General features: G+C 44.0%; 1 protein-coding gene across 8 annotated transcripts in view; it reads right to left on the minus strand.

Moving 5' to 3' along the window:
• The window catches only part of ST18 (ST18 C2H2C-type zinc finger transcription factor), a 438,484-nt gene that overhangs the window by 42,558 nt on the left and 371,624 nt on the right, over nt 1-24,302 (minus strand). For 7 of the 8 annotated variants that reach the window (XR_012233808.1, XM_073583795.1, XM_073583797.1 and 4 more), the window contains 2 exons: nt 9,242-9,304; nt 9,083-9,163 (listed from right to left, as the gene is read on the minus strand). The exons of the other annotated variant lie outside the window; for it this stretch is intronic. Coding sequence is in view for 6 of the 7 variants with exons in the window: in XM_073583795.1 (XP_073439896.1) it covers nt 9,083-9,163; nt 9,242-9,304 (144 nt within the window). In the remaining variant the exon portion in view is untranslated. The remainder of the gene's footprint in view (nt 1-9,082; nt 9,164-9,241; nt 9,305-24,302) is intronic. 8 annotated transcript variants of the gene reach the window in all.

Below are 24,302 nucleotides of genomic sequence, written 5' to 3' on the forward strand. Positions count from 1 at the left end.
TTTGTCCATCACTGTCAAAAATAAATACCCTTCACCACTCATTTCTGAGCTCTTCAATAGACTACGGGTGCTAGGATCTTTACTAGGTTGGATCTGCGTGGGGCTTATAATTTAATATGTATACGTATTCCTCCATCTCATGTATCTTCCCTACCCAATCTATCTATTATGGTAAACGTCATCACGCTCTCTCCCACACCTGAAATCCGCTGCCTCTGAGTAACTCTCGACTCTGCCCTGTCCTTCAAACCACACGTCCAAACTCTTGCCATCTCCTGTCACCTCCAACTCAAAAATATTTCCAGAATCCATCCCTTCCTCAACCCTCAATCTACTAAAACTCTTGTACATGCCCTCATCATCTTCCGCCTTGACTACTGCAACACTCTCCTCTGTGGCCTCCCTGCTAACTCTCTTGCACCACTTCAGTCTGTCCTCAATTCTGCTGCCCGACTAATCCACCTCTCTCCTCGCTACTCCCGTCTCTCCCCTCTGCAAATCCCTCCATTGGCTCCCAATTCCCCAACGAATCCAGTTCAAACTACTAACACTGACCTACAAAACCATCCACAAGCTTTCCCCTCCCTATATCTCTGAACTAATCTCCCAATATATTCCCTCACGTAATCTTCAATCCTCCCAAGATCTCCTACTCTCCTCCACACTTATTCGTTCCTCACACAACTGCCTCCAAGATTTCTCCCGAATATCCCCTATCCTCTGGAATTCCATGCCTCAACACGTCCGATTATCCACCACCCTCGGATCCTTCAAACGGAACCTGAAAACCCATCTTTTCAGGAAAGCTTACAACCTGCAATAATCATTCTGCTGCCTCACCAAAGCCTGAGCTGCCGCCTCATCACCACCAGAGCTGCTGCACCCCCGACCTTCTGTCTCTTCCCCACTATCCCGTAGAATGTAAGTCCACAAGGACAGGGTTCTCTCCCCTCTGTACCAGTCTGTCATTGTAAATTTGTTTACTGTTAAAGATATCTATAACTTTGTATATAACCCCCCTTCTCATGTACAGCACCATGGAATTAATGGCGCTATATAAATAAATAATAATATTATACGAGAGGGGGACGAATGGAAGACTGCATTTAATACTCAGGACGGTCATTATGAGTACTTGGTAATGCCGTTCGGTCTCTGCAATGCTCCCACAGTCTTTCAGGACTCGTTAATGACATCTTTCGGGAGTTTTTATCCATGTCTGTTGTGGTATAACATACAAAAAGATAGCCTCACCATGTCCTATATTATGATTCAGTTCGTCTTGCAATGTAGTGGGTCTCCAGCCATTAGTGGTGACTTGCGGCTTATCATAGGAAAGAAATTTTGGTGAGGCCCAATTTTTCTTTCCTATGATAAGCCGTCTGTTGTGGTATATCTGGATGACATACTTATCTACTCTCCAGATCTTGACACTCGCCGAAGAGATGTCTGTATAGTCTTCGATCTCTTATGTGCCAATTGCCTTTTCGCCAAATTGGAAAAGTGCATGTTCTAGCAGGAGTCTCTACCTTTTCTAGAGTATATTATTTCAGCCAAGGGCTTGGCTATGGACCCTGCCAAGCTGGAGTCGGTGATGAACTGGCAGGAACCGCATTAGCGGTGCAGCGCTTTATGGGGTTTATCAACTATTACCACCAATTCAATCCCCACTTCTCTATCGTAGCAGCTCCATTGGTAGCCCTTGCCCTCACTGAGAAGGGAGCTAATCCTAAGCAGTGGTGTGAGGAGGTCTCTATGGCCTTTACTTCCCTGAAGTTTCACTTCGATAGGGTGCCTGTGCTACATCGGCCCAATGTGGATAAGCCCTTCTGTTATGAGTTCATTTTCCCCTTCACCATTGAGGTCTGATGAACTCCCTCTTCTGGTGAAGGAAGGTAGTGAGGCTGATTACCAAGCACCTGAGCTGGGAGAGGATGACTGGTCGACGGGGATCTCTGACTGGATATAAGGCAGCCGACGCCCTTCTGCCTCGCTGGTGATTTCTCTGTGGAATTCTAGGAGACCAGTCTGATTCCTGCTCCTCAAAAGCTAAGTTTTCTGCTTTGCCTTTTTGCATTTGTGTTTTGCTTTTAGTTTGCCTTGCTTTTCTGGATTCTGCCATTCCCTGCTGGGGTGAGCTGAATTCCTTTTTTGTCAGTTTGCTCTGTCTTCAGAAAATACCTGAGTACTGACATAGTCTTTTTGAAGCCTAGTGTCTTCAGGGCCTTTTTCCCGGTCAGTCTGTTGGCTCTTAATTTGATAGGGTTTTTCGCGGATTGCAGACAGCAGCTTTCCTATCCTGTCCTATCTAGTTAGCTTAGGCCCCATCATCTGCTCAGTCTATCTTTCTATCTGTGTTAGTGTTAGTGTTTTTTCTTTTGCTTCACCGTCATTATATGTTGGGGGCTGCCTATTGCTTTGGGGTCTGCTCTGGGGCAGTTTAGATTTCCCTTTCTGTCTTTAGGCTAGGCAGTTCTCTGGCTGTGATCGAGAGGTCTAGGGCATCGTAGGAACCCCCCACGGCTACTGCTAGTTGTTGTTGATAGGTTCAGGGGTCTGCAATCCGATAGCTGCCAACTTCTCTGGTTTTCTGGACTTAGCTAGCATTTCTGTTTTTGCCTCCTACGGTGACTCATTCATAACACCCTTCATCCTGGAAGTGGATGCCTCTTCCATTAGTATGGGAGCAGTCCTGTACCAGAAGGATGATCAAGGTCAGAAACATCCTTGTTTCTTTTTTTCTAAGACCTTCCCACCGGCAGAGAGGAATTATTCTATTGGGGTCAGGGAGTTACTGGCGATGAAGTTGACTTTCTCGGAGTGGAGACACCTCCTAGAGGGAGCTCGGCTTCCCTTCTAGGTTTTCACGGACCACAAAAATCTCTACTTGCAGACGGCTCCACAGATGAATTCTCGCCAGGCCAGGTGGTCAGTATTCTTTTCTTGGTTGAATTTCACCATCCATTTTCTGTCTGGTGAGAAGATTTTACATGCCAATGCCCTGTCCCATTCTGTAGTCTCATCTGAGGAGGGGGATGAGCCACGGCTAATAGTCCCTTTGGAGAGTCTTCGAACGATGGCTCCGGTGTCGCTAGAGCAAGGGCCTCCAGGCAAATCTTATATACCACCTAACCTGCAGCCGGAGGTCCTCTCTTGGGCACACACTTCCAAGTTAGGAGGGCATTTCGGCATCAAGAGGACCACTCAGCTTTTGGTGAGGTCTTATTGGTGGTCTCAGATGGCACGTGATTTGAGGGACTACATTCAAGCTTGTGTCTTGTGTGCCAGGATTTGGCCTTCCAGGCTTGCTTCATCCCTTGCCACTGGCAGATATGCCCTGGGAGATGGTCGGGAAGGACTTTGTTGTGGACTTGCCTAAGTCCCGTAACTACAGGGTTATTTGGGTACTAGTCACCTACCATTTTTCCAAAATGGTGCATCTGGTCCTTCTTCCACGCATACCATCTGCACGGACCTTGGTAGTACTATTCTTTAAGCATATTTTCTGCCTTCATGGGATGCCTGACAAGATTGTCAGTGACCGGGGTCCCCAGTTCACTTCACGGTTCTGGAGAGAGCTTTGTTGGCTGCTTAGCGTAGAGCTCAATCTCTCTGTTGGAGATGACCAATCAGACTCTGGTCACATATTTATGGCATTTTGTGTCAGCCAGGCATGACGACTGGGTGTCCTTGCTGCCTTGGGCGGAGTTTGCTCTGAATAATGCCTGTTATGATTGAGTCACCGTAGGAGGCAAAAATAGAAATGCTAGCTAAGTCCAGAAAACCAGAGAAGTTGGCAGCTATCGGATTGCAGACCCCTAAACCTATCAACACAACTAGCAGTAGCCGTGGGGGGCTCCTACGATGCCCTAGGCCCCTCGATCACAGCCGGAGGACTACATAGCCTAAAGACAGAAAGGGAAATCTAAACTGCCCCAGAGCAGACCCCAAAGTAAAAGGCAGCCCCCCACATATAATGACGGTGAAGCAAGAAGAAAGAACAAAACACAGACAGAAAGATAGACTGAGCAAAGATGGGGCCCACGCTAGCTTAGATAGGAAAGGACAGGAAGGCTGCTGTCTGCAATCCGTGAAAAACCCTAAGAAAATAAGAGCCAACAAACTGACAGTAAAAAAGGCCCTGAAGACGCTAGGCTTCAAAAAAGCTATGTCAGTACTCAGGAATATTCTGAAGACAGAGCAACAGGCAAAAGGAGATTCAGCTAACCCCAGCAAGGAATGGCAGAATCCAGAAAAGCAAGGAAAACAAAACACTAATGCAAAAAGGCAAAGCAGAAATCTTAGCTTTAGATGAGCAGGAATCAGACTGGTTTCCTAGAAGTCCACAGAGAAATCACCCGCAGGCCAGAAGGGCGTCGGCAGCCTTATATCCGGTCATTAACTCCACTCAGCCAGTCATCATCATCAGCCCCAGGTGTTTGACAATCAGGCTCACTACCTTTCTTCACCAGAAGAGGGAGTTCCTCGGGCCTCAGTAGTGAAGGGGAAAATGAACTCACAACAAATGCCTTTTCTGACTCCACTGGAAAGACGCCGTTTCTCCAAAACTATGGTCAGCAGCCGCGGGTCTCATCTTCTGAACCTAGGGTGATGGACTGGGCAGTGTAGGCTCATGACATTTGGGACTGCATGCAGGATGCCATCAAGATTTCTAAGAAGAGAATGAGAGTATCCACCGACGAGCATCGTCGTCCAGGTCTGGTCTTTGCTCTTGGTGATTTAGTAGGGCTGTCAGCTCGTAACATTAGGCTGTGTGTAGAGTCCACTAAATTTGCTCCCCGCTACCTAGGTCCTTTCAAGGTCCTTGAACACGCACCTTCCATGGTCGGACGTCATCTGCTCTGGTGATGTGGCAGCTCTGGATTGGTCCTCAGGCGATGTCAGCATGAGTGTTTGGGGTGGAGCTTTAGGTATAAAAGGCTCCCAGCGATGCCCACAGGTGCACGAGTATCATTCACGCTATGTGTGTGTATGGGACATTGCAGCAGTATGATCTTTGCCAGCATGTGCTCAGGGTTGGCGGTAAGCCGTTTATTTGTGTGAATTCAGGTCTGGTGTATAGCCATTAGAATTCCGACACCTTCGGAGAGGTGTTGAGTGCATTCGCTGTTTGTTTGATCACTGCTTGCCTTTTACCTCGTGAGCGGGCTACTTATCCCTGTGAGGTTAACAGGGGTTTGTAGCTAGCATCATACCTCTTTACTTTGCACCAAGCTGCATCGTTCTGTGCAGAGGCAGCTCTATTTCTGTGTTCACCTCTCTGAGTAGCTATCAGAATTGGGTAATTTGCATTCTGTTCACATAGGGTGATGTTTAACCCCGTGTGTTCTTTGAGATCGCTCGCTGCATGGTTCCGCCATTACTCACTAGCAGCAGGTTAACATCTCTGCACGGTGGACCCCGGGTTGCGATTGCACTTTATTAGTTATTTTTATTTAATGTGATCTGCCAACCCTAGCAACGTGTCTCCAGAAGCATGGGCTGGGCATAATGTATTGGTGACTGCAACGTACTGAGCACTACAGCATACTGGTCACTACCACTGCAGTTTGCAATTTTCACTCTGCAACATCCCCTGCTACCTGTTTCTGGAAAACACCCATGGAGTGAAAATCATCACTACATCTGTAGATAAATTCCCAAAGGGTTATAATTGTGGTCCCTTATGGGGGATTCTGCTGCTCTGGCATCTCAGGGGCTCTGCCAAGGTAACATGGCACCCTCAAATAAGTAGAGCAAAATCTGCACTGTAAAATGGCATTACTTCCCTTCTGAGCTTTGCACTTTGCTTCAAAAGTAGTTTTTGACGACAGATGGGATTTCAGTGAACTCAGGAGAAATTGCACAACAAATTTAGGGGTCCATTTTCTCCCTTTGTCCTTGTGAAAATAAAAATTTGTAGCTAAAAAAGATTTTTGTGGGAAAAAATGATTTTTTTTTTTCATTTTCACGGTTAACATTATAAACTTCTATGAAGCACCTGTGGGTTCAAGGTGCTAAATACATATCTAGATAAGTTCCCTAAGGGGCCTAGTTTCCAAAACGGTGTCACTTGTGGGAGGTTTCCACTGTTTAGGCACATCAAGGGCTCTCCAAACGCAACATGGCAAATGCTAATTATTCCAGGATATTTTACATTTATAAAGTCAAATGGCATTCGTTTCCTTCCAAGCCCTGCCGTGCAGCCAAACAGTTGTTTTCCTCCAAATATTAGGTATCTGCGCATTCAGGAGAAATTGCACAACAAATTGTATGGAGAAATTTCTCTTGTTACCCTTATGAAAATGCAAAATTTGGAGCTAAAAAAGATTTTTCTGGGAAAAATGTGATTTTTTATTTTCACGGCTTGACATGATAAGCTTCTGTGAAGCATCTGTAGGTTCAAGATGCTTAATATACATCTACATAAGTTCCCTAAGGGGTCAAGTTTCCAAAATGGTGTCACTTGTGGGGGTTTCCACGGTTTAGGCACATCAGGGGCTCTCCAAACATGATATGATGTCTGCTAATTATGCCAGCAAATTTTACATTCAAAATGTGAACTTGCACTCCTTCCCTTCCAAGCCCTGCCATGTGCCCAAACAGTAGATTTCCCCCACATATGGGGTACTGGTATGTTCAAGATAAATTGCACAACAAAATGTATGGTCAATTTTCTCCAGTTACCCTTGAAAAAGTAAAAAAAAAAATTGGTCTAAAGGGAAATTCTTGTGAAAGAAAAGTAAATGTTTACTTTTTTCTTCCACATTCCAAAAATTTCTGTGAAGCACGTGAAGGGTTAATAACTTTCTTGAATGTAGTTTTGAGTACCTTGAGGGGTGCAGCTTTTAAAATGGTGCCATATTTTGGCATTTTCTGTCATATAGACCCCTTAAAGTCACTTCAAATGTGAGGTCTTCCCTAAAAAATTGGTTTTGCTAATTTTTTGTAATAGTGAGAAATCGCTGTTCAACTTTTAACCCTTATAACTTCCTAACAAAAAAAATATGTTTCCAAAATTGTGCTGATGTAAAGTATACATGTGGAAAATGTTTTTTATTAACTATTTTGCGTGACATGACTCTGATTTAGGGGCATAAAAATTTGAAAATTGCTAAATTTTCAAAATGTTTGCCAAATTTCCGTTTTTTCACAAATAAACTCAAGTCATGTGAAAGAGTCTCAGAATCAGTGGGATCCATTGAAGTGTTCCAGAGTTATGACCACATAAAGTGAGAGTGGTCAGAATTGTAAAAATTGGCCTGGTCAGGAAGGTGAAAACAGGCTTTAGGGTGAAGGGGTTAAATAATGTCCTTTTATAGTCAACTGTCTGCTGGACACCTGTTTAATGAATAATTAGACTATCTATGGTTAATTGTTTGTTACGGTAATTAGAATTTTGTAGTCTAAACTTGTGTAGCCTAAACTAAGCTCCTAAGACTTTCATTGGGGTGTACTCATTTTTGCAATCGGGTCTTGAATTAATCTATTAGTAAAATCACTTTTTTGAGTGTGCAAAATAGCAAATCTTGTTTCCAATCAATGGTACAAATTTTGTACGAGTATCTTGTAGTATGGTGTCCCATAGAAAAAGTCAATTCTGAAAGGAAACTAAAGGTTTTCTGACAAATTTGTTGAGGTGCACTCATTCATGCTAAGAACCGTAGGTCAGTATAGAAACCTTATTGTACTGTTTCAACTAAGATGTCAACTATAAGTATCGATGACTCTATGTGAATTTTACTTTATTACTGTTAGGGTATGTTCACATTATGTTTTTCCCAGTGGTCAAAAACGTCCATTTTTCACCTGGAAGACAATTTAGGAATCGCTCCTTGTATCTAGTATTTTCTCAGCATTTTTTTTATTCTGAAACATTTTTGATAACGCTTTTGTTGTAATTCCTTGAGGGTAAGGAGGAGTTGTCGATTTCTGGATGTTTTTGACATCTATTAAGCAATACATAGAATGTTAGTATTTTGTTAAGCAAAAGCATCCAGCAATTTTTTATACTTCCGATAGACATCTATTGAAAAGTATGGAGTATCTTCTTGTGGAAATTGTCTAAAAAATGGACATGTCACCTCTCTTAAAACTTGTCCCCAGTTTTTGAGCCTATGAACAAATGCCACCCCCTTTAACTTCTCCTGTGCTGCATTCCACAAATGTATCTGTCAGCTCCTGACTCCCCCTGTATGCCCCCAAAAATACCATTTGATATGATCCAGTGCTGTATGTAAATATGAGTGGTCTGGTCTGATGGGCGTCTTTGCTGCAGCGTACGTCCCTAATCGCGTCCTGCTTTGAGTGATGTGATGCGTCATCCACATAACGTACTGAGAGCTTGCGCAGTAGCCTCACAGGATCGCGCAGGCGCACTCTGCTCTGCCCTAGTGGGAGCAGAACATCAAACAGCACTGTACAAGCGTATTGTGATGTCATTTGAATGAGGCTACTGCACAGGCACCAGATCTCGGTTCTCCATTCACATCAATCACAACTATGTGCTTGCACATTGCTATTTTATGCTCTGTTCACAGTAGGGCAGAGCAGAGTGCACCTATGCGGTCCTGTGAGGCTACTGCGCAGGCGCAAACTCTAGGTTTGCTATGTGGATGATGCATCACATCAATCAAAGCAGGAGGACGCGATTAGGAGTAGGGAGAAGGGACATACGCTGCAGCAAAGATGCCCATCAGACCGGACCAATCATATTTACATACAGAGAGGGAGCGTATCAAATGGTATTTTTGGGGGCATACAGGGGGAGTCAGAAGCAGACAGACACATTTGTGGAATGCAGCACAGGAGCAGTTAAAGGTGGTGACATTTGTTCATAGGCTCAAAAACTGGTGACAGGTTCCCTTTAAATCCTTGGCGTTTCTGAAAGGCTGAAGCATTTAAAAGATGCTCAAAAGCCTGAATATTTGAATAGCAAGTCATTTTTCCATTAAAATGAATAGGAAGATTCTTTTTGAGCTGTTTATGAGCACCTTTTCCATCATTTTTTGGAACAGATCCGTTCAGAAAACACAGGATAAAACTATGTGAACATATCCTTAGAGTTGGCTATCAGACTTACTTAAGTTCTGGGTCCTCTTTGTCTTCTTTACTTGGGAATGCTTTAATACCACTTTTTCTGGCCCGAGGACAGCCTGATAAACTGTGGATATAATTGAAATTATTAGGGTAGCCAATGAAAATTGTGATTGGCCAAAGCCCAAACAGAAAGCTAATTTACCTTCTGTGAGAAGCATAATTTCCAGTGACATGTCCAGATCCATCACAGCCAGGGGTTGGACACCTAAAAACATGCAGATCCTTGCCGTTAAGGATATATATATTTGTTTTCATACTTTTATTCCATTATTATGTCTAAAAGCATGTTCCTTTTGTGTTTATAGCTCTTCAACTATATATCCCACTGATAACTGATTATTGAAAGGCCCAACATTTAGAACCTCCTTAGATGTCAAAACCAGTAGGACCTGGTCTCTCTTCCGGTGCAGAAGTGAGATGTGCACCAACAGTCAATCGAGGTCTTTTGATTATTAGTGATGCTTATCGATTCTAATGGAGACTGAACACAAATCAGGCCCTTCCATTCTCCAGATTGAAGGTAGTCCCATCACTAACTTTGATATTTTATTAAGAAATGTTTTCAGTAATATGTGAACTGGTAAGCAAAATATGCGTTACTTACCAAATGTAGGTTGTTAAACAGTTTAAATGGTTTACACATACTAGTTCTATTCATGCTTCTTTAGGGATAGAACTTGTATGCAGTATGGTCTGTAGGGCATTTTACATGTCTGATTTTTTTCACAGAGTGTTCTGTGAAAAATTGTAGATAAATGTCTGACAATGATCTAAAATTGGGAATGCAAGTCTATTGGTCCGTGAAAATAATGGACAACACTTGGATGTCATCCGATTGTTTTTTGTTTTTCATGGACTGCTAGAGAAGGTAGAAAAACTTTTCTTTTCTCATTGAAGAAAAACTGATAAAACTATGAACAAAATCACTGATGAAGCTAGAACTATTTTTTATTGTACATGAAAAATGCATGTCTGAATAAGCCCTAAATCTTCAAACTATGATGGATGACCACTCTTTTGATTTGTCAATATTGTCTTATCCATTTTTGTATGGTTATTCCACTCACATTTATTTAATCTCAAAATTTCTTGCCTGAGATGCTTTTTATAATTTCAACAATGTGTCACGGATGTGTCAGAGGCTGCAGACCATTGCACTGCATCTGTCTGCAGAAGGTCTCGGTTGTTTGCTTTGGAGATTAGTGTCCACTTCCCCCAGTGCTAATGACCACACCTGGACTTGGGTGTTTATAACTCCCTACTTCCTGTTGGGAGGTGCGGGTGTTATTTCCTATTTGCACTTCTCTGTTGAAGCTTGGAGCTGTAGCAGACACCCTGGTTTCATTTATCCTTACTGTCTTTAGTGTTAGTGGGATTGACTAGCATTTATCCTGTCCTTCCCAGTGCAGGGTTTATCGCCAGGGTCACACAGGGACTAGGTATCTTGCTCGGCGATTGGTGCGGAACCTATATAAGGATGGTATGACAGACAGGTTGATGTTAGACCAGTTCAGGGGTCTCCACTTCTCTAGTGTTTTGTTCCCCTTCCCTTATCCCTTTGTGTTGCACTTAGTCTATCCTACACTGTGTGTGACACAAAGGGAGTGTGTTTTATTTTACTGAAGAGTCATAAATTGCTGAGCACGCCAGAACATTTGTCTAGTAATGTAAGTATGATGCTGTTATGAACTATAGCTCGGAACATGGCCTGTCTCTTTCATAATAATTGTTTACTCTGCATATACCTAAGTGGTGTTACGTGTATTAATTCTTTAGGCCACATTAACACTTTTAGTATTTGGTCAGTATTTTTCATCAGTATTTGTAAGCCAAAACCAGTAGTGGGTGATAAAAACAGAAAAGGTGACGTGTTTCTATTGTACTTTTTCTCTGATTGTTCCACTCCAGTATTTGGTCACTATTTGTAAGCCAAAATCAGAACATGTGAATGTGGCATCAGCGTCATCCTCCAATGTGTCCCTGGTCTCCTTCATACAGTACAGGTGATGATTGTGTTAAACAGCTGACACCTGAGAGTGATTACTGGAATTGCAGGGTCATGATGGTGTTGTCATGGTAGTTGGTGTCTCTTGAACGCACCCATGTCTGCTATGCTTGAGTCCCTATGAAGTTCAGCCTGCAGCCATAAGCCATTACAGTCACCAGTTTTGTCATGTGTCAATTAAAACTATCACCTTATTCAGTCCCTGTGCTGCATTCCATAAATGGTTATATAACCTCCTGACTCCCCCTGTATTCCCCCAAAAAACCTTTTAATGCTCTCCTGCCCTGTATATTAATCCTGTTGGTCTAGTCCTAGGGGGGTCCATTCTGGGCTCTCTATCCCTCCTTCCGGCTGCTACTCACCTTCCTCCTGCTTTGATTGACATGTGTGACGCCTACTGAGTCATCCATATAGCCGGGCAAAATCCCAAGCCTGCGCAGAGAAATCACCATCTCGCACCTATGCACTATGTTCTGCCCTAGTGTGGACAGAGCCAAAAACATCATTGCTCATATGTTGGCACATTTCTTTTGGGCTCACAAATCGGAACTATTTTGCTGCCTTTACTGATATTTTCGGCTCTGCCCACAGTAGGGCAGAGCACGGTGCGCAGGAGCGAGCAGGTGATTTCTCTGTGCAGGTGTGGTATTTCTCTTGGCTATTTGGATGACACAGGGCACATGCCTATCAACGCAGGAGAATGGCGAGCTGCAGCCAGGAGGAGGGATAGAGAGCCCAGAATGGATGCAACTCGGACCGTACCGACAGGACTAACATACAGCGCGGGAGAACTTTAAAAGGTTTTCAGGTGGTATACAGGGGGAGTCAGGGGGTCATTTAACTATTTATTTAATGCAGCTGTAGGGAAGGTGACCTGACGGACGGACGGACTAGTCAGAGTGAAGAAAGATAGGTTTGCACAGTGTAGGTAGGAGTCAGTGATTACAGTGGGGAAACAACTAGGAAAGTGTAGTGGACGTGCAGTACCTTGGGATGACCATTAGATGGCAGGGAGGAGTGTGAGCAAAGGACTTTACAGCAGCTTAGGGCTTTAGAAACCGTTGGTCATGGGGGGCGTGGTGACAGTTAGAGTGACAGTTTCAAGGAACCGGGAGAGTTATAAATACTGAGGGAGGGTTCCAGAAGGTTCCAGTCCCCAGGGGGAGCTCAGGTGACAGGAGGACTACGCCAGTCTGTGTGCCCTGAGGAGAATCCGACCAAGGGGACTGAGGGGAGGAAACGTCAGGGGGGTGGTCCTGACAGGAAAGGACCGCAGCAGAGACGAGGCTCTGGGTGAAGGACACCGTATGTAACACGACGACTGAGCAGTAGAAGCGCTGTTGGTTTACGGGCCTATGGCGGCCACAGTGACGGACCTGTCAGGAGCGTCGACAGTAAAGGAGGGGACGGTGTGTGCAGACACATCCCTAGTGTACGGTGTGAGAAGCGGCTCTGGAAATGGAGGGCCGCGAGGTGTGCCGTCAGTCGGACGGCCAGCGTGAATAAACTTGGACCTGTTGCACCCAGAATCTGCCTCCATCGTGTCTCTGTTATCATCTCTGCGCGGTAAGAAGTGGGACCACCCCCTATCATCCCCCAGCTCGGCCCACTACCGACACTACATTTGGCGTAGTCGGCAGGATAGACGCCGCTAATACATCATCTTCTGCGGCAGGCCTGCCTCAAAGACTGGAAAAGGACTTGGACTACTCTGTTTGGATTACAATTACCTGTGGATTACAAATGACCTACCTGTGGAATACAAATGGGAAGCGCTGTGGCGGATCTGTGTGGCCAGCAGAGGATCCGGGGCGGTACCAGGTACTGTGCAGTATGGCGGTGTTGCTTCAGCGCAGAGGAGAGGTCCGGGTGTTTGCAGTCATGTTGAATGGACTGGGACCCCCTCCAACGTATCCCAAAAGGAAGCAGTATGTGCCTGGAGATCGACGCTTCCATATATTGGACCCTGACAGGAGGGTGGAGAGGCCTGCCGACACCTCACCTCACTGAGGGAGTGGCACAGAAGAAAAACTTGGCTGCGGCTGTCTGATGCCATTCGAGTGCTGCCCAACGGACGGTATGAGACTCTGCAGGTGTCGGGGCATCGGCCGCCTAGAGTGGCAGTGGCGGCAGGGGATGGAGCTGTGCCAGAAGTCGCCCTCAGAGCCACGGGAGAGCAGCGGGATGCTGAGCTGGGGAGCGGAGCCTGAGCGGAGTCAGCGAGAACGGCCGCCACCAATACCAGCAGAGGACTTCTCAGCGGAGCCCCCGAGTTTGGGGGAAAGACCCGCGGGACAGTGGAGCGAGGGACGGAGGCTGCTGGTGAAGCCGCGTATTGATGTGATGGAGGCCGCAGCGCCGGGGAAGGTGAGAGTACCCCCGGCACCACCAGTGCCTCCGCCAGCGGCCCTCATCATTCCGCCGCAGCACGCTGCCCCCTGCGCACCGGAAGGCCTGGGTACATCGGGCCCAGTGGTGTATGCAGAGTTGTGCGAGGCCCCTGCTCAAGTCCCTGAGGTACCCCGCCTGGAGCCGCCAGTGTGGAAGTCATCCAAAGAAGACGCTGCTGCGTTCCCCCTGCTGATAGCAGCTGCGTCGTTGGAACCGGCCGTTACTCCGGCTCCATTGGAAGTAGTGGATGCGGCCTGTCCTGAGGCCGCGGTTATGCCGCTGCTGAAGTCGACTGTGGCCGACTTAGTGGGCCTTGTGATTCCAGCCTCCAAGGACCCGGTTGTCCCCATTTGCCACCTGGCCCCAGCGGCTGTTGAGCCGCAAAAATCATCGGCCGCCTCTGATCCACGTCCTTCTTCGGTTAAGTCCCGCCCACCGGACTCCAGGGCTCATGCCGGACCCTCTGTTTGGGTCGCAGGAGTTATAGAGAAGAAGAGGGCCAGGGGGCACGAAGTCTGGAACCTGCTCCATGAGAGGGGAGAGGCTGGCATGGCGGCTGCACGACCCCCGGGACGGCTCGTTTATACTATCTTGCAGAAAGGGACACTTCTTGCATCCTGGGAGCTCCACGGTTGTGGGGTCCCATACTACTGACCACCGAAAGGAGGATTGAACTGTCAGGAGTTCGTTGCACCGTTGTGCAGGTCAAAAGGACAGTTCGCGGTCAGCTTTTAAAAAAAAAAGAAATGTTTATCTGTGATTTTTATGTCTGTTTTTCTATGTTCCTCTTACAGGATAGATTGTGTTTACTTTTTAGACTGACAGAGCGCGGGATACTTAGAAGAGAGGGAGTGTCCATGTCCAAGGAAGGGAGGAGGAAAGGAGACATGCAATGTTATGTTATATTTTGGTTTTAAAAGCAAGAAAAAAAAAAAAATTATAAAAATGGGTAATTGTGCTATTATAAAGTTGTTTAATGTATAATATGCCAAAGTAAATGCAACAGGTCCGGGTAAGGGAAGGTCTGCGGGACCAAAGGAAAGTGTGAGATCCAGTAGGGATCTAAGAGTTGAGGAGGTCTGGGAGACCGGGACGCCGACCATGACATGTAATTGAAAGAAGGAAAATGAGTTGGAAGACGTGAGAAAGACAGCCGTCCTAGGTCAGGTCCCCAACACCACGGACACCCCTGAAGAAGGAAAGGCGGGCACCGGCAATGATCTGGTAGGTGAGTGGCCTCGATCATGGCGTACCGGATAGTGAAAGGTAACAGTAGGGGAGAGTAGGGGAAAGATACACGCCGTAGAGAGAATACGGGTGTACCTTGCCCAATTTGAAAGACGTTGTCATGTGGCGTGCACGCTGGTGAGTAGCAGTAGGCTGCTCAGAGCATAGTGCTCCCAGTATGGTTCGGCCCCCGCAGATAGTGGGTTTGGCTCAACTTCTGGTCCGACAACAGAATGTAGGTGTAGATTCAGAACGACGAAGGCAGGGATGACGATTGTCGAGGACGACAATGGACAAAGGAAGGGGGAGTGTAGGGAAGGTGACCTGACAGACGGACGGACTAGTCAGAGTGAAGAAAGATAGGTTTGCACAGTGTAGGTAGGAGTCAGTGATTACAGTGGGGAAACAACTAGGAAAGTGTAGTGGACGTGCAGTACCTTGGGATGACCATTAGATGGCAGGGAGGAGTGTGAGCAAAGGACTTTACAGCAGCTTAGGGCTTTAGAAACCGTTGGTCATGGGGGGCGTGGTGACAGTTAGAGTGACAGTTTCAAGGAACCGGGAGAGTTATAAATACTGAGGGAGGGTTCCAGAAGGTTCCAGTCCCCAGGGGGAGCTCAGGTGACAGGAGGACTACGCCAGTCTGTGTGCCCTGAGGAGAATCCGACCAAGGGGACTGAGGAGAGGAAACGTCAGGGGGGTGGTCCTGACAGGAAAGGACCGCAGCAGAGACGAGGCTCTGGGTGAAGGACACCGTATGTAACACGACGACTGAGCAGTAGAAGCGCTGTTGGTTTACGGGCCTAAGGCGGCCACAGTGACGGACCTGTCAGGAGCGTCGACAGTAAAGGAGGGGACGGTGTGTGCAGACACGTCCCTAGTGTACGGTGTGAGAAGCGGCTCTGGAAACGGAGGGCCGCGAGGTGTGCCGTCAGTCGGACGGCCAGCGTGAATAAACTTGGACCTTTTGCACCCAGAATCTGCCTCCATCGTGTCTCTGTTATCATCTCTGCGCGGTAAGAAGTGGGACCACCCCCTATCATCCCCCAGCTCGGCCCACTACCGACACTACACAGCACAGGCTCTGAATAAGATGATAGTTTTAGTTGACATATGATAAAAGTGGTGACCCGTTCCCTTTCATAATTATCTAATCGCATGCTACAAGAAGTAATGCAATACAAAGTATAAGCAATCAATCTCAGGTGCAAGACCCCTAAGAGGACTAATACAAAATGTTAAAAACATTGAAAAAAACGAATGAAATTATAAAATGCCAGAATCTAAAAATGTAAATTCCACCCGTTTCACAAAGCAAAAATAACCAAGTCTAAAAAATTTAAAAAGTATATATTTATTAATGCTACAGGTGTATTTGTTTTGATGATTATAACATCAAACTATTTCCCCAGATGGAAAATCCAAAAATGTGGACTGAAACCATAAAAGTTTTCCAGAACACACAACCAGAACCATAGAAACAATTGGTTTTGTTTAAAATGATTTTTTATTAATTAATATTAAAAATGAACCAATTAGTAAAAAAAATCATGTACAAGGTGCCTCAAATAAGGGGAATACAGCCACCACAATACAGTAAATTAATGGACACATCCAGCACTAAAATCTCCAAGGTTACAGTAAAAATTAGTATAACATATGAATTAATGATGTAGGCTATACTGAATAAATATACACACTTTTAAAAATTAACGCAAGGGAAAATAGTGAGAACAAGTATAAATACCTTTGCTAATAAGTTTTTCCCATAAGCTCAATTACCAAACAATTCTAAATTGATGGTACAAACTATACTGGATCTCTATAGGAACCCTTAGCAAGTATAGCATAGATATTGCTGAAAATCAGTGCAAGTGCCTGCAAAATAAATTTTGCCATAGAATTATCCACCAAGCAGGTCCATATAAAAGAGATCACAAAGTATAATTACCTATACCAAATAGCAGGTCTGTAAGAGTCCAAGAAAAGTGCTGTATGCTAGTGGCGTTTCCCCCACCCCAGCGCACGTTTCGTTACTTCTTCCTCATGTCCCCTGAGGAAGAAGTAACGAAATGTGCGTTGGGGTGGGGGAAATGCCACTAGCATTTTCAGCAATATCTATGCTATACTTGCTAAGGGTTCCTATAGATATCCAGTATAGTTTGTACCATCAATTTAGAATTGTTTGGTAATTGAGCTTATGGGAAAAACTTATTAGCAAAGGTATTTATACTTGTTCTCACTATTTTCCCTTGCTTTAATTTTTAAAAAAGTGTGTATACTTATCCAGTATAGCCTACATCATTAATTCATATGTTATACTAATTTTTACTGTAACCTTGGAGATTTTAGTACTGGATGTGTCCATTAATTTACTGTATTGTGGTGGCTGTATTCCCCTTATTTGAGGCACCTTGTACATGATTTTTTTTACTAATTGGTTCATTTTTAATATTAATTAATAAAAAAATCATTTTAAACGAAACCAATTGTTTCTATGGTTCTGGTTGTGTGTTGTGGACAACTTTTATTGCTTCAGTCCACAATTTTGTATTTTCTGTCTTGTTTTGAACCTTATGGTACTTTAACCCCTTTCTGACATCCGACGTACTATCCCGTCCATGGGACCCGGGACCCTATGCCCATGGACGGGATAGTACGTCTAGCGCGATCAGCGGGGCCCACGTGGTGAGCGCCGCTGATCGCGGCTGGGTGTCAGCTGATTATCACAGCTGACACCCGGCACAATGTGTCAGGGGCGGTCACAGACCGCCCCCGACACGTTAACCCCTTGCACACGCGATCAAACATGATCGCGGTGTACCGGGGGTTAAAGGGAAGCATCGGCAGGGAGGGGGCTCCCTCCGTGCTTCCCTGAGCCCCCCACGGCAGCGCAATGTGCAGCGCTGCTGCGGGGGGCTCCTTTCCTGCAGGCCCCCGAATCCAAGATGGTGACGGGGGCCTTCGGGGGCCTGCAGGAAGCTGGCTTCCTCAGTGCCTGCAAAGCGCAGGCAAGAGGAAGTCTTTTTCAATGCCTGTGACAGATTGCTGATCTGTCACAGTGACCTGTGATGTGACAGATCAGCGATCTGTCACAGGACAGTGATGTCCCACCTGGGACTATTTAATAAAGTTAAAAAAAATTAAAAAAAGTGTTAAAATAATAAAAAAAAATCGCCAAATAAATTAGGAAAAAAAAAAAATATTCCCCCAAATAAATCCATTTTTTGGAAATAAAAAAAAACAAAATAAAAGTACACATATTAGGTATCACCGTGTCCGTAACGACCCGCCCTATAAAACTGTCCCATTAGTTAACCCCTTTAGCGAACCCCTTAAAAAATAAAAATAAAAAACGAAGCAAAAAATAATGATTTATTATCATACTGCCAAACAAAAAGTGTAATAACGCGCGATCAAAAAGACGCACATAAATATCCATGGTACCGCTGAAAACGTCATCTTGTCCCGCAAAAAAAGAGCCATGACACAGCATCATCAGCGAAAAAATAAAAAAGTTATAGCTCACAGAATAAAGCAATGCAAAAATAATTATTTTTTATATAAAATAGTTTTCATTGCATAAAACCGACAAAACATAAAAAAACGACCTAAATGAGGTATCGCTGTAACCGTACTGACCCGAAGAATAAAAGCGCTTTATCAATTTTAACGCACGCGGAACGGTGTAAACGCACTCCCCCAAAAGAAATTCATGAAACGCTGGTTTTTGTTCATTTTGCGTCCCAAAAATCGGAATAAAAAGCGATCAAAAAATGACACGTGCCCGAAAATGGTACAAATAAAAACGTCAACTCGTCCAGCAAAAAATAAGACCTCACATGACTCGGTGGGTCAAAATACGGAAAAATTATAGCTCTCAATATGTGGTGATGCAAAAACTATTTTTACAATAAAAAGCGTCTTTTAGCATGCGACAGCTGGCAAACATAAAAACCGCCATAAATAGTAAATCAAACCCCCCCGTTATCACCCCCTTAGTTAGGGAAAAATAATAAAATAAAAAAATGTATTTATTTCCATTTTTCCATTAGGGTTAGGGTTAGGGCTAGGGTTAGGGCTAGGGCTAGGGTTAGGGTTAGGGTTAGGGTAGGGTTAGGGTAGGGTTAGGGTTAGGGTTAGGGCTAGGGTTAGGGTTAGGGTTAGGGCTGAGATTAGGGTTAGGGGTGTGTTGGGGTTCGGGTTGGAGTTAGAATTGTGGGTTTCCACGGTTTGGGCACATCAGGGGCTCTCCAAATGCAACATGGCGTCTGATCTGAATTCCAGCCAATTCTGAGTTGAAAAATTCAAATGGTGCTCCTTCCCTTCCAAGCTCGGCCATGCGCCCAAACAGTGTTTTACCCCCAGATGTAGGGTATTAGCCTACTCAGGACAAATTGCAAAACAATTTTTGGGGTCCAATTTCTCCTGTTACCCTTAGGAAAATAAAAAATTGGGGGCAAAAATATCATTTTTGTGGAAAAAAATGATTTTTTTATTTTCACGTCCGAGCGTTATAAACTTCTGTGAAGCACTTGGGGGTTCAAAGTGCTCACCACACATCTAGATACGTTCCGTGGGGGGTTTAGTGTCCAAAATGGGGTCACTTGTGGGGAGTTTCAATAGTTTAGGTACATTAGGGGCTCTCCAAACGCACATGACACCCGCAGACCATTCCATCAAAGTCTGCATTCCAAAACGTCACTGCTTCCCTTCCGAGCCCCGACGTGTGTCCATACAGTAGTTTTCTCCCACATATGGGGTGTCAGCGTTCTCATGACAAATTGGACAACAACTTTTGGGGTCCAATTTCTCCTGTTACCCTGGGGAAAATGAAAAAATTTGGGACTAATTGATCATGTTTGTGGAAAAAATACGATTTTTTTTATTTTCATGCCCGGGCATTATAAACTTCTGTGAAGCCCTTGGGGGTTCAAAGTGCTCACCACACATCTAGATAAGTTCCTTAGGGGTTCTCGTTTCCAAAATGGGGTCATTTGTGGGTGTTTCCACTGTTTAGGTACATTAGGGGCTCTCCAAAGGCAACATGACACCCGCAGACCATTCCATCAATGTCTGCATTCCAAAACGTCACTACTTCCCTTCCGAGCCCTGGCGTGTGTCCATACAGTAGTTTCCTCCCACATATGGGGTGTCAGCGTACTCAGGACAAATTGGACAACAACTTTTGGGGTTCAATTTCTCCTGTTACCCTTGGGAAAATAAAAAAATTGGGGACTAATTGATCATGTTTGTGGAAAAAATACGAATTTTTTATTTTCATGCCCTGGCATTATAAACTTCTGTGAAGCCCTTGGGGGTTCAAAGTGCTCACCTCACATCTAGATAAGTTCCTTAGGGGGTCTAGTTTTCAAAATGGGGTCATTTGTGGGGGGTTTCCACTGTTTAGGTACATTAGGGGCTCTCCAAAGGCAACATGACACCCGCAGACCATTCCATCAATGTCTGCATTCCAAAACGTCACTGCTTCCCTTCCGAACCCCGACGTGTGCCCATACAGTAGTTTTCTCCCACATATGGGGTATCAGCATACTCAGGACAAATTGGACAACAACTTTTGGGGTCCAATTTCTCCTGTTACCCTTGGGAAAATAAAAAAATGATGACTAAAAGATCATGTTTGTGGAAAAAATACGAATTTTTTATTTTCACGCCCGGGCGTTATAAACTTTTGTGAAGCACTGGGGGGTTCAAAGTGCTCACCACACATCTAGATAAGTTACTTGGGGGGTCTAGTTTACAAAATGGTGTCATTTGTTGGGGGTTTCCACTGTTTAGGTACATCAGGGGTTTTCCAATCGCGACATGGTGTCCGATCTCAATTCCAGCCAAAAACGTCAAATGGCGCTGCTTCCCTTCCGAGCTCTGCCATGCGCCCAAATAGTGGTTTACCCCCACATGTGGGGTATCAGCGTACTCAGGACAAATTGCACAATAACTTTTAGGGTGCTGTTACCCTTGGAAAAATAAGAATTGAGGGTGAAAAGATCATTTTTGTGGAAAAAATATGATTTTTTAATTGTACGGCTTTATGTTATAAACTTCTGTGAAGCCCTTGGGGGTTCAAAGTTCTCACCACACATCTAGATAAGTTCCTTAGGGGGTCTAGTTTCCAAAATGGTGTCATTTGGGGGGGGTTTCCACTGTTTTGGTACATCAGGGGTTTTCCAATCGCGACATGGTGTCCGATCTCAATTCCAGCCAAAAACGTCAAATGGCGCTGCTTCCCTTCCGAGCTCTGCCATGATCCCAAATAGTGGTTTACCCCCACATGTGGGGTATCAGCGTACTCAGGACAAATTGCACAATAACTTTTAGGGTCCTGTTACCCTTGGAAAAATAAAAATTGGGGTGAAAAGATCATTTTTGTGGAAAAAATATGATTTTTTAATTGTACCGCTGTACGTTATAAACTTCTGTAAAGCCCTTGTGGGTTCAAAGTTCTCACCACATATCTAGATAAGTTCCTTGGGGGGGTCTAGTTTCCAAAATGGGGTCACTTGTAGGGGGTTTCCACTGTTTAGGTACATCAGGGACTCTCCAAACGTGACATGGCGTCCGATCTGAATTCCAGCCAATTTTGCATTGAAAAAGTCAAATGGCGCTCCTTCCATTCTGAGCTCTGCCATGCGCCGAAACAGTCGTTCCCCCCACAGATCAGGTATCAGCGTACTCAGGATAAATTGCACAATAACTTTTGCAGTCCAATTTCTCCTGTTACCCTTGGTAAAATAAAAAAAATTGAACCTGAAGTATTTTTTTTGTGAAAAAAAGTTAGATGTTCATTTTTTTTTAAATATTCAAAAAAATTCCTATGACGCACCTAAAGGGTTAATAAACTTCTTGAATGTGGTTTTGAGCAACTTAAGGGGTGCAGTTTTTATAATGGTGTCACTTTTGGGTATTTTCTATCATATAGACCCCTCAAAATGTCTTCAAATGTGATGTGGTCCTAAAAATAAAATGGTGTTGTAAAAATGAGAAATCGCTGGTCAACTTTTAACCCTTATAACTTCCTAACAGAAAAAAATTTTGGTTCCAAAATTGTGCTGATGTAAAGTAAACATGTGCGAAATGTTAGTTATCAAGTTTTTTGTGTGCTGTATCTCTGTGATTTAAGGGCATAAAAATTCAAAGTTGGAAAATTGCGAAATTTTCAAAATTTTTGCCAAATTTCCATTTTTTTCACAAATAAATGCAAGTTATTTGAATGAAATTTTACCACTATCATGAAGTACAATATGTCACGAGAAAACAATGTCAGAATCACCGGGATCCATGGAAGCGTTCCAGAGTTATGACCTCATAAAGGTACAGTGGTCAGAATAGTAAAAATTGGCCCGGTCATGAACGTGCAAACCACCCTTGGTGGTGAAGGGGTTAAGGACTTTCTAATGTTGCTCTTTCTATTTCCCCAGATGGTCTACACAAAAAGGAAAAAACAATCAAAATGGCAAAATCGCCTTTTATGTCCTTTAAACATTCTGGAAAAATGGTAAAAAAAAAAAGTGATCATAAAATCATCTAGACAGACACCAAAATGATACCCATAAAAGCTGCAGCTTGGCCCTCTAGGAAAAAAAAAGAATTTGGGGAGGTAAAAGTGTGCTTTCAATCATCATGTTCTGGTTTTTTTGTGGGACAAGATATAAATTTTATTGGTGCCTCTTTGGGGGATAGATTGACATTCTGATCTCTTTTTTTTTCATTTTTCAAGGGAGTCGAAGTGACGAAAAAGCAGCAGTATATACGTTTGGTGCAGAAAGAAAAGCAACACACTTCAGCAAAGCAGGATGTCATTCAAGTCCAAGGACATCCACAAAATCCATATAATAATGAAAGACTATCTGCAGCACTTCAATTTCATCCGAAATGTATCACGGTTATTCACCAGGCTTACAACGTTTCATCACCAGAGTTCTTTAACGAGTCAATGGTACGAAACATTGCATGCGCCATGAATAAACATCATACAGTTTGGACGATGGGGTGATACAGAAATTTCTTCACTTTTATATATATTTGGTGTCATAATAAGCCAGCCTTACAAAACTAATCATCTTGCAGAAAACTAAGACCTTATTTTCAGGTCTCCTTTGCAGTTTTTTTTTACACCTAAATCGTGATTATTATAATTTACGCTAGTTTAAATAAATAATTGAAAGTTTGATTTTTTTTTTACCATTTTTGATCATAGTTTTGTATAACATGATTGCAGTCATTTAAAACAAAAAAAAAATCACAGAAAAAAGCGGCCAAACTTACTAACACCTAGTCACATTACTTATGCACTACAAGGTGTGGTGTGCCCCAATGATATAAGGCAGAAGCAGTGTAGGGGCAAAACACTGATAAAACAACCACTCACACACCTGCCAATCTTGGAGGGAGTGGTTAACTTTCAGTCTAAATGCAGACAGATAAGGCTTGTATAGGACCAGTGGTGGACACTGCATCCGCACATGCCACTGAGGCACACTTAACCCTGTATGTGGCTGCCCACCACTCTGAAAGTGCACTCCACAAGGACAGACACCTCAATCCCCCCCACTGACGCTACAGGACTTGGCTGCACTCTGTAAAAGAAGGAAAATAGATGAGGTATGGGTTGATATTTTGTGCAAAATACACAAGCTCACCACCCATGTCAAAGGTCCTCATTGTACTTTGAGTCCCTACATTAAAAAAAACAATCCACTGAAAATGGCATCATCCAAAAAACATCACAGAATAAAAGCAGCCATATTTACCAATACTTGGTTACAATGCATTGCAGAATGCAGCAGCGGCATGATAAAGGCTGAGACAGTACAGGTACAAAATACTAATAAAATAATCACTCACAACCTCCCATAAACAAAGGGGATGGTTGCCTATTTTAATAATTATAATAAATAATTATAAATATTCCAATTGCAGTCTGGTGCACTCATAGAGTACTGGGCAGCCTACCTGACCGAATAGTATGGGTGTGACCAATACGCCGTAAGCCGGCATGGTGCACTACGTGTATCTATATGACTTGTGTCTTATAAGAGACTTATCCATCCTATACAATCAGTATGTGTATTTAGAATAATAAGCAATCACCCCATTCATGATTGGCAGGTGTGTGAGTGGTTGTTTTATCAGTATTTTGCACTTGTGCTGCCTCTGCCTTTATCATGGGTCTGCTGTATCCTGTAGTACATTAGCATTGTAATCAGGTTTTTGTAAGTAAGGCTGTTTTTTACCTGTAGTGCTTTTCAGATTTGATGTCATTTTCAGTGAATTCCTTGCATTTTCTAATTAAAAGGAATTTGAACTAGCTTTTCCTACCCCATCTGAGAGCAGCATAATGTAGGAGAAAAGATCCTGATTTCAACAATGTATCACTTACTGTACTGCTTGCTGCAGTTTTTATTTAAAACGGTTTTATTCACAGCAGATCTAGCAGTTCTCTAAATGCTGAGCTCTGTATAACCCCACCCACACCACTGATTGGCAGCTTTCTTTGTACACTGTGCAGACAGAAAGCTGCCATTCATTTGTGGGGGCGGAGTTAGATGAATTGGCAGCA

This window comes from Dendrobates tinctorius, unplaced genomic scaffold (assembly GCF_039654945.1).
Source record: "Dendrobates tinctorius isolate UK_male_01 unplaced genomic scaffold, ASM3965494v1 ptg000081l, whole genome shotgun sequence".
Taxonomy (NCBI): Eukaryota; Metazoa; Chordata; class Amphibia; order Anura; family Dendrobatidae; genus Dendrobates; species Dendrobates tinctorius.